Source organism: Crotalus tigris, unplaced genomic scaffold, assembly GCF_016545835.1.
Source record: "Crotalus tigris isolate CLP2741 ecotype Arizona unplaced genomic scaffold, ASM1654583v1 scf7180000018549.3470463, whole genome shotgun sequence".
Lineage (NCBI taxonomy): Eukaryota > Metazoa > Chordata > Lepidosauria > Squamata > Viperidae > Crotalus > Crotalus tigris.
The window spans coordinates 1,184,578-1,194,918 of record NW_024097072.1 but is presented as its reverse complement, the minus strand read 5'-3'; the positions used below and the strand labels follow the sequence as shown (position 1 = coordinate 1,194,918).

The following is a 10,341-nucleotide window of genomic DNA, read 5'->3' as shown; positions in this document are numbered from 1 at the left end:
AACAGAAACCAGCACAATTTTTACAGGGTGCAAAGTAAAGCACATAGAACAGAGGTCCCCAGCCTTTGGGGCACCAGGGACCGGATCCGTGGAGAGAGGTTTTTCTGTGGACCGGAGTGTGTGGTTTTGTGTGCTGCCTACATCCTGCGGATGGGGCTTTCTTTGTTTGTGCACACTGGTTGCTGGCATGCTGTGGACCGGTACTGGTCCATGGGGCGGGGATTGGGGACCCCTGACATTGAACATAGAATCATATGGCTGGAAGGAACCTTAGTCCAAATGTTTGAGGCAACAGACTTTATACCATCCTGGTCAAATGGTTTTCCAATCTATTTTTTGAAAACCTTCAGCAATGGAGGTCCCAAAACGTCGTGACGCAAGCCTAATCTTTCAGCACATTTGAACGCAGACACACTATTTGCGTGCAGTTGTTCATTTTATTCAAAATAAAACAATTGAATGTTAAAAGAAATCTTATTAACAATGAGAAGAGTTGGATAATGGAATCTCTCCTTTATTATCAAGGCAGAGACTGAATATCAATAGGAGCGAGCAGAGTGGTTTCTTCATAGCTTCAGTGGCCCTCTTCTTCCTCTGTGCTTCTAAGCTTTCAGAGGAAACTAAAACCTGAATTTAAGAAACATTTGCACTCATACAGCCAACGGGGGGAGGGATTAATTATTGAGAACAAGAACTGAGCCTCCCTTACTTGGTTAGCATAATAGGAAAGAAAATGGGAAAAAAATTATTAACAATGGCATTTCCACCCAGAAGAGAACAATAGTCTTCATGCAATCATTAACTGCTCTTACCCATCCTCCAGTAGCTCAAGAAGGCACAACTTGACCTGCTGAATTGGTAAAAGTATGCACATTAATTGAAATTGTTTGGTTAAAACAAAAGACAAATTAGTAATCTAGTAAAGAGCTAGCAATGCACTTGTATTAATTGGCAGCACTTGAAGAAAGGTTTGTAGAATAGCCAAATGAAGTGGCCTCTTGTAATTGTCTGCAGGAAAGGAACATAATTTGTTTTCTCAGATGCTGGATTGCCTGCATCGAATTTGGGTAGCTTGACATGATAAGGAAGTGAGGATCGGCTTGACTTACAGTGGTAGAAGGAAAGGAGGAACTCTGCCTTGGTTCAAAAAACAGATTTCAACTGAATTCCAGTCAATGCATTTATGGCCATTGACTGACAGATATTGATACAGACAAATACAAACTTAAACAACAAACATCATACTAATGGGATTTAAATAAATCAAGGAGAAAAAGTTGTCCTATATTTTAAAAAAATGTCTACTATTAACAGACCCCAGACCAGGGGTAGGCAACCTTGACTCTTTTATGACTCGTGGACTTCAACTCCCAGAATTCCTGAGCCAGCCTTGCTGAGGGGAAAGGGAGAGGTTTCCAAGCTGAGCCATGCTGGCTCAGGAATTCTGGGAGTTGACGTCCATGAGTCATAAAAGAGCCAAGGTTGCCTACCCCTGCCCCAGACCAAAAGACTACTAGACCAAACTGATCTAGGGGTTAAGGCGCCACACTAGAAAGCAGATCATAATTTCAGATTTTACCTTAGCCATGAAAGGCAGCTGGGTGACTTTGGGAGATGAATTCTGCGAGCTGAAGTCCACAAGTCTTAAAGTTGTCAAGGTTGCAGACCCCTGGTATAGGGTCTCCAGCCATGGGCATAGGGTTGGACTAGAAGACCTCCAAGGTCCCTTCCAACATTATTCTATGTTCTATGGTTTTTTTTCCTGTTTACATTTAGATTTGTGTGTGTTTTTATACTTGTTTCTTCACTCACATTATGTTGGTCTCTGACTGTAATAGAGATTTAAAATGATTTGATCTGAGCTTCACTCATATACACTTTTTTCTTTGTAATTTTACCTTGTGGTCATAGTTTTTTTGACTATTGTCCCTAATATAATTTCTGCAAATTACTTATGGCAGTATAGCACCATACAGTACATTCACTTTGCCGCAGGCTTTCTAATAGATTTGCTTTTAAACTTGACAAACTGCACAGCAAAACTCAGAAAATTGGTGTTTAGTTTTTTTTAATGGATAGATGAATTTGCATAGTTTGTAAAGTGGTTCAAAAACACAACATGAGAAGCTTGCATTACATTTCTCCTGTCTTCCCCACCCCATTCCTCATAGAGATTATTTCATGTCAAAACATCTATAGAAAAAAAAACACAGAAATTTCCTGACTGGATTATTATTTGGTTTGTGTGGAAAGAAAAAAACAAAACACAAAGCAATCAGGAGAGGGATGAGAATTTCAAACGGGATATATGATCATCATCTGGATCTGCTATAAAATCCACAAATGAGATAAAGTGATTGCATTTGACAGCATCTTAAGGAAAAGCATGGAAAGATGGTTTTTCAACTTTAAAGAAGGAAGATTCCAGTTAAGTATTAAGAAAAAACCCCTCCTAATAAGAGTAATTAGGCAGTGGACATGATAATTAAGTTTATGTTCCTGGCAGCTCAGTCATGGATATTTGAATCTGAGGAAGGAATTGGACTTGATGGTCTCAGGGTGGCCCTACCTAATTCAATGAGTATGTGGCTTTGGAATCTCTTTTTACCAAGCCCTGAAACACCTTGAAATTGAATATAAGTTGCCCATATTCCCAGAAGTAAATTAATAATGCACAGAGAGAATGTCCAATTTTCTTCAGCCCCCTTCCTCACAATAATTACTGTAGCAGTGCTATTCAACCTGGAAAATTAAGTCACTGGACTCATAGTAAGGAAGATTGCTCACCTTAATCCAGAAACTAGAAAAAAATGCTTGTCTCAGTATATCCATCACCTTCTAAAAGCTGAATCCCATTTCTTCCTGCTTGGAATCAAAAGGAGATGCACACTCTGCCTTGCACCCGAAAAGATATTTATTTAGAGTAACACCGCCAAAAGATGTTTATTTAAAGAAACAATTTCATCGGCTTCCAGAGAAGGGAACCTGGGCACTCTGCTGATGCATCATCACCCAGGATCCCTTCAACACCACAGACCACCAACCTCAAGTGGCACTTCATTCAAAAATGATGCCAGGTGATGTTCTACTCGCACGGAAGCAGTTTGATGAATCCTCATGCTTGAAGGACACCATGTTAGGATTGTACAAGAAAAGCTCGCCCTGACTTATGTATCCATCTACTAAATGAGGGAATTTAGAGTTCAGAAACCAGAAGTGCCACCGAACAACGTGAACAGCTAGTTGTGGCTTAGATGAAAGCACAGGGAGGCATTCTACCTTTGACAGGCATTAGATTGGCTGTTTCACACAACACCCTAAATCTTTTCCAGGGTCATTTCAGCCCATGCAATCTCCCCATTGGGATGATATGTTTATGAGAAGCTGTTTAGAAGCTACCAGAACCTAGACTAATTTAAACTATAAAGCAGCAAGACACAAAAATGGAAACTTGTCTTATACCAAATCAAAGAAACCCCAAATTTTCTACTATGTCTGGTAGTAAATTCATGAAGTTCCAGATGTACAAGGACTGGGTTCACACCTTAAGCTGTACCAGGGATTGTTTTGTGCATCGTTTTTTGAGTACACCATGATTGTCTAGATTCACATTTTACAAGAGACTACCTACCATGGCCTGTACACCATAATGGTTCATCCAATACATGAAATCAGGGATGCACAATCTGAGGTTTCAGATGATTGTAATGGATGCCACAATGGGGAGACAGCCTACAGCCTGAAAAATATCTACAAATGAACTCCATATTGAAACCAAGCTAACTACATTGTACCCCTTGAGAACCTGGTCAGCATTCTCCAACCCATTTATCTGCCTCTTTCAGATGGTGTTCTAGAAAAGCATATCCACTGAACAAGATTCAGTTTAAAAGGAAGAGGGTCCTTATAGGCCAAATTGCATTTAAGGTGGAGGTTCAAGTCTAAAAAGGACTGATAACTAGCACTGATGATGTCACCTCGTTTGGGTAATGAAACACTTGCAAGAAAACCAGAGAGCACCAAGGACACCTCATTTCACCTGAGCTTCAAATGCTATCCTTCGTTGAGACTGATAACTGCTAGGTTGTCTGATCCTGCCTAACTAACCAGGGCTGAAATCTGGTATCTTTGTTATTACCATTCTCCAGAGTTTTTAGTTTATTCTGGAAAGGGGTGCTTTGGGCTTTCGTGTTTGAATGCCTTTGTCAGGATGCCACAATTCTTTCACGATATGTTAACGGGCGTGTGTGATTGCCTAGCATTGAGAAAATAGAGAGAACCACCTTACTGCTTTCATGATTGCTCTTTGGACAATCCCTCAACATGGATAGTGAGAAGAGGACACCCTGCAGTGACCCGGAAGTGGAGGAAGAAACAGATTGACCAAATCTCTCTGCAAAGTCTACCTGGGCAATCGGTTTGGTGGTAGCAGAGTTAGCAGGGGACATACACATCCCTGAGCGACCTGGGTCATTGACAGCATTATTTACCAAAAGATTGGGCTCCAGCCATTCAGATAACATAAATATGGATTGTACTGATAGGTGTGGTAGACGGAAAGTGCTAGGGTAGCCCTAGAGAAATGGTTCTCTCTGAAGACTGGGAGAGGCGAGTTCTTCTCAAGTTCTCCAAGTTCAGATGCCAGTTGCTTCCTCTTGGTCTTATATCTTCTGTTCTGGAACCAGATCTTCACTTGGGTTTCGGTGAGCTTCAGATTCTTGGCAAGGTGAGCTCGTTCAGGAGCAGACAGGTATTTCTGGTGGCTGAACTTCCTCTCAAGTTCAAGAACCTGGCTGTGGGAGAAGGCTGCCCGTGAACGCTTCAGCTGTTTGGGGACTCTCAGGAAGGATTTGGAGGGACGCTCACAGTTTGGCTGATGGACATCTGGATCTAGCAGGCAGGAAGAAAGATGGATACAACTTCAGCAACGGCTCTTCAAAAGAGGACAGGCAATTTTACCTCACCTCACTCAGGACAAAAAGATGGCACAAACATATGGATACTGGAATTGCACCTTGCATGCCATACCATAACACTGTTGGGTTAATTTAGCAGGTTGGGCAACCCACTCAAAGGGGTTTTTATTGAGCAAACCATGGTTAGGCTATGGCCTAGTGCAGGGATAGGCAACCTTGGCTCTTTTATGACTCGTGGACTTCTATTCCCAGAATTCCTGAGCCAGCCATGCTGAGGGGAAAGGCAGAGGTTTTCAAGCTGAGCCATGCTGGCTCAGGAATTCTGGGAGTTGAAGTCCACAAATCATGAAGGGGCCAAAGTTTCCCTCATGCTGGCTCAGGAATTCTGGGAGTTGAAGTCCACCAGTCATAAAAGAGCCAAGGTTGCCTATCCCCTGGCCTAGTGCAAAGTGAAAAGCCAGCCATACTAATCCATGAAGAAACACTATTGTTTGATTCACCACATAAACCATAGTTAACAAACCATAATGACTTCCTTCGTACATTATACCACACCAGAATTGAATAAACCATATGACAGCTTTGTGCAATTTGTGAAGCTAACCACTGCTTTTGTATTGGGAAAATCAGGAACCATCTATTTGGAAGTGGTTCAAAAGGAGACCCTATCCATGGAAATGGGCATGTGTTCAAAGCATTTTACATCCTAAATTTGCCACGAGCTTCAAATACTTTGAATAGGCCCATTTCTATAGTAGTTTTAAAGGAAAAATGATACTATTACTGACTGGATACTTGTTAAAGGATTTTACTACTTATCCTATGAGCTTCTTCCTGTAGCAGCTGAGCTGGTCTAGCAATGTACTGTTAACCCACTTTGCCACAGTTAAAATACTTCTGGAAAACCCACAGCAACCAAGGCATGGAGTCCTCCTTCCCTGTATGCCTACAGCACCTGTTATTTACAGATAGACTGCCTCTTGACATGGACGTTTATTTAAACCATGATGATTAACTTTCTTTGATGGATTCATTTTCCATGATTTTAACAACTTCATCTCCTACAAATTACACCAGGTGATTCCCAAGTGTTCTGATAATAGCCAGAGCTTAGTAAAACAACTCAAAGAAGTAGTGAAAGATTGGAAGACGTGGAGAGACCTGGCCCATGGAATTTTTCTTCACACTTTACTAGGGGATTTTTTTTTTTTTTGCTGTTTCTTTTTGTATGGGAAACAATTTGGCAAAAAGAAAGCCATTTCCATAAAAGCAGTTTGAAGTCTATCAGCTCAGGCCTCTCTCCCATCACCTCTGTATATATGTATTTAATTTACATACCTATCTCAAACCATCCTTAATCAACAATCATACAAGCAACTAAAACTCTTAAAACTCCGTACAAGAAAGAAATTAAGTACAAATAACAGCCAAGACAGTAACAATGAGAAGAACATGAAACCTCTGTAATTTCTGATGCAGAGAATTCTTTAGATTTGTGCATGAATCTTCCAAGCGCAACACTTCATAATGGGACCATTTTCCCCAAAGAGAGCACAATAGCTCTTCTGGACATATTTATCATCCCCAACACACAAACCCTACAAGAGATACTGAGATACTCTCATCTTATCACGAAAAAGATGTTGAGAGTTTGGAAAAAATTCAGAGAAGAGCTACTAAGATGATCAAAAGCCTGGAGACTAAAACACACGAAGAACGGCTACGGGACTTGGGTTTGGCTAGTCTAAGGAAAAGAAGAAATAGGGGAGATAGGATAGCAGTGTTGCAGTATCTGAGGGGCTGCCACAAGGCAGAGGGGGACCAAAGCACCAGAGGGAAGGACGAGAAACAAGGGTTGGAAACTGATCAAAGAGAGAAGCAACCTGGAATTAAGGAGAAACTTCTTAACAGTGAGGACAATCAATCAGTGGAACAGCTTACTCCCAGAAATTCTGGGCACTCCATCACTGGAGATTTTAAAGAAAAGACTGGACATTCACCTGTCTGAGAGAGTATAGGTTCTCCTGTTTGAGCAGGGGGCTGGACTAGAAGACCTCCAAGATCCCTTCCAGCTCTATTCTATTCTATTCTATTCTATTCTATTCTATTCTATTCTATTCTATTCTATTCTATTCTATTCTATTCTATTCTATTCTATTCTATTCTAAATAAGCAGTCATCTCAACTTGCCCAGCAATCTTGAAAAGATTTGAACTTATCTTATCAACTTCCCCTATTTCTTATTTAGAGGTATAGGGGTAACATGATATCAGTATTCCAATATTTGAGGGGCTGCCACAAAGAAGAGGGAGTCAAGCTATTCTCTAAAGCACCCGAAGGCTGGACAAGAAGCAACGGATGGAAACTAATCAAGGAGAGAAGCAACCTAGAACTAAGGAGAAATTTCCTGACAGTGAGAACAATTAACCAGTGGAACAACTTATCTCCAGAAGATGTGGGTGCTCCAACACTGGACGTATTAAAGGAGACATTGGACAGCCATTTGTCTAGAATGCTATAGGGTGTCCTGCTCAAGTGGAGGTTGGATTAGAAGATCTCCAAGGCACCTTCCAACTCTGTTGTTCTATACAACATAGGAGCCACTTTTGCCCAAGGCACTAAGTTTTGGGTATCCGGATTCTCTGAATTTTCATGTTACCTGCTCGTTTACGGTTTTTGCTGCCAACACAGTACATTCTAACACAACGTAGGACGCTTATGTTGGAACAGAAGGACCAAAAAACCTCAGAAGGCGTAACAGGTGATACTTTTTGGTCACAAGGATTAGTCGGAAAAGATGCTCCCAGGGTCCGTTCCCCCCCCCCCGTTTTTTTCCTTTTTTTTTTGACACCATTTGACCGGCCGCGGGGGAAGTAGAGGCAGGGATCCAGAGTGGAAGAAGAGTCGTGCTCAGGATGTCGTGAGGACGCGGCCGTTTGCAGGAACCACGGAGTTAATCTTACCTGTCGCGTCCGTCTCGGAGGCTCGGGGGGGCCCGAGAGGGAGGAGGCGGCTCGAGCTGGTCTCCCCGGGAGAAGCTCCGTGGGAACGAGGCGGGCGCGACGCCTTTCCTGCCTTCGGCTCCGCGCTGGAAGTCTCCCGCGCGTCGCCTTTGCGCAGAATGTCCTGGATGAGAAACGAAGTCAACTGCTTGGAAGGGGGGTCCAGGGTGGCTCCGCCGCCCCCATCTGCGGGCAGCGGCAGCCGCGGCGGGCGGGCGCGGGGGGAAAGGCACTGCTGGGCGCTCTGCATGAGCCTTGCTGGCGCGCAAAGGGGCGCCCGGGCTCTCCGCGCAAAGTTTGGCAAGCCCGTGCGCTTTAGGTTCCCCGCGCGTCGGGAGGGTCGCTTATGTAGCTGGGCGGAGAGGCGGTGAGCCCTCCTCGCTGGGGATTGGTGACTCCGGGCCCGAGATACGCCTCGTGGGCTTCTCCACCCAACAAGCCGGGCCCCCCGGTGATCTCCGCCGTGCGCTCCGGGCCAGCGCGTCCCTCCCTCCTTCCTTCTTTCCCTGCGCGAGATGCTTTGCAAGGGATGGACCCTGGAGACAGCGCTACTACGTAGGGGAGTTTGTAGGAAATGCACTCGCGAGGTTCAGGGGCGCGCTTCTCCGGGTATTGAAAGGCAAGCGCACTCCAACCTCTCGGTTGCCTACTCCGGCCTTCCCCAAGCGGGCGCCCTCCAGTTGCGTGGGACTTCAGGATCCCGGTGGACTGGGACGGCGGGAGTTCATGTTAAGCCTATCCAGAGGTAGAAGCTTCGGGGAGGTTGCCCTCTGCTCAGGGCTCAGTCCCGTTGACCTCGTTGAGCATTCTGTGGGTCTGTCAGGCAGATCTTCTCCTGGGTCTGCCTGGGAGGAGAGAAGGACCTTGTCGCCTCACCTGGAGTTCAAGGTGGAATGTCCATACCAGGGTCTGAGGATTTGCAGCTTCTCTTGGGCTTATCACAAAAAGCACCCCGCTCTCCAATTCACTCAGATTTTTCTCCTGGCAGAATATCTTTGGCATTTGGCCTCCAACTCAGAAATAAATAAGACCGGGTGCTTGCTTTTTAGATATCCCAAAGTTGAAAAAAAAAAAAAACCAAAACCCAGTGTTTTGTTCCAACAGTGCTTTTGAAAGAAAGGGGAAGCCCAATTCAATAATAATAATAATTAAAAACATCTTTGCACAATCCCTCACCTTCTGAACCTCTCCAGATCCATAGGGCTACAATGTCTGCTGTCCACGTAGGCATGTCCATCACGCTGACTTAAGATTATGGGAGCTATACCCGAGCATTGGGAACCCAACACAATGGAGAGCTTATTTTTGTGTTTCTGTAGGAAGGGACAGTTCTACAGTGACAACTTAAGGATACATCACATCTGGAAGTGAGCTGGGCAGCATATAAATGTAATAAATAAATAAAAACGAAAAAGATTTCCGAAGGGAATCTGTTGAGTACTGTAGTCCAATATTGTCATCTGTATATATTTATATTATTTTTATTAATTTTTTATGCTGACCATCTTCCCTACAATGTGACTCTCGAACCTGTGTATACCCCTGGACCCTGAGTTGTTCACCTTACTAGGATATACTCTACCACTGAGCAATGGTTCGCAGTGGCACAAATTGAGAAAGGCAGATAAATGTATTTAAGCTGGAAACAAGCTCCACTGACTGCAGTGTCTTTATTTCTAAATTAAGATAGAAGGTGATTCTTTCCTTCTCCTTTCAAACAGGAGCATTACTTAGATCTGGTACAAATTGGACTGCAAGGCGTTCAAACCTGTCAGTCCTAGAGGAGATCAACCCTGACTGCTCTTTAGACGGCCAGATCCTGAAGCTGAAACTCAAGTACTTTGGCCACCTAATGAGAAGGAAGGACTCCCTGGAGAAGAGCCTGATGCTGGGAAAGATGTAGGGCAAGAGAAGAAGGGGACGACAGAGAAGGAGGTGGCTGGATGGAGTCACTGAAGCAGTAGGTGTGAAGTTAAATGGACTCTAGAAGATGGCAGAGGACAGGAAGGCCTGGAGGAAGGTTGCCCATGGGGTTGCAATGGGTCGGACATGACTTCGCAACTAACAACAACAACAACAACAACAACAAAGGAGAATATTTGTAGCTCAGAATTGAAACGAGGGATCCGAGCTTGATTGTTTTCTTGCAGATATTGATTGTTTTCTTGCAGATGTTTCAATACCTAACTAAGTAACATTATCTGTGCTAGAAGGGAATGGGGTTAGTAGAGTGAAAGAGGAGGAGAAAGGAAGAGGGAGAAGGGGGAAGGAGGAGGAAGAGGAGGAGGAGGAAAAGGACTGTAGGGTCCTTGGTGCTCTCTGAGCTTGGTTGGGTTTTTTTTTTTTGCAGATGTTTTATTACCCAAACTAGGTAAGATGTTACCTCATTTGGGTGATGAAACATCTGCAAGAAAACAACCAAA

At 43.8% G+C, this 10,341-nt stretch overlaps 1 protein-coding gene across 1 annotated transcript; it reads right to left on the bottom strand.

Annotated features, from left to right (window-relative positions):
• Positions 1 to 2,051: 2,051 nt before the first annotated feature.
• Positions 2,052 to 8,826, bottom strand: NKX3-1 (NK3 homeobox 1). The gene is made up of 2 exons (XM_039354206.1): positions 7,880 to 8,826; positions 2,052 to 4,890 (listed from the first exon to the last, which is right to left on the bottom strand). Exons 1-2 carry the CDS (start codon positions 8,166 to 8,168, stop codon positions 4,487 to 4,489), a joined length of 693 nt encoding a protein of 230 aa, XP_039210140.1. The 5' UTR covers positions 8,169 to 8,826; the 3' UTR covers positions 2,052 to 4,486.
• Between the last annotated feature and the right edge of the window lie 1,515 nt (positions 8,827 to 10,341).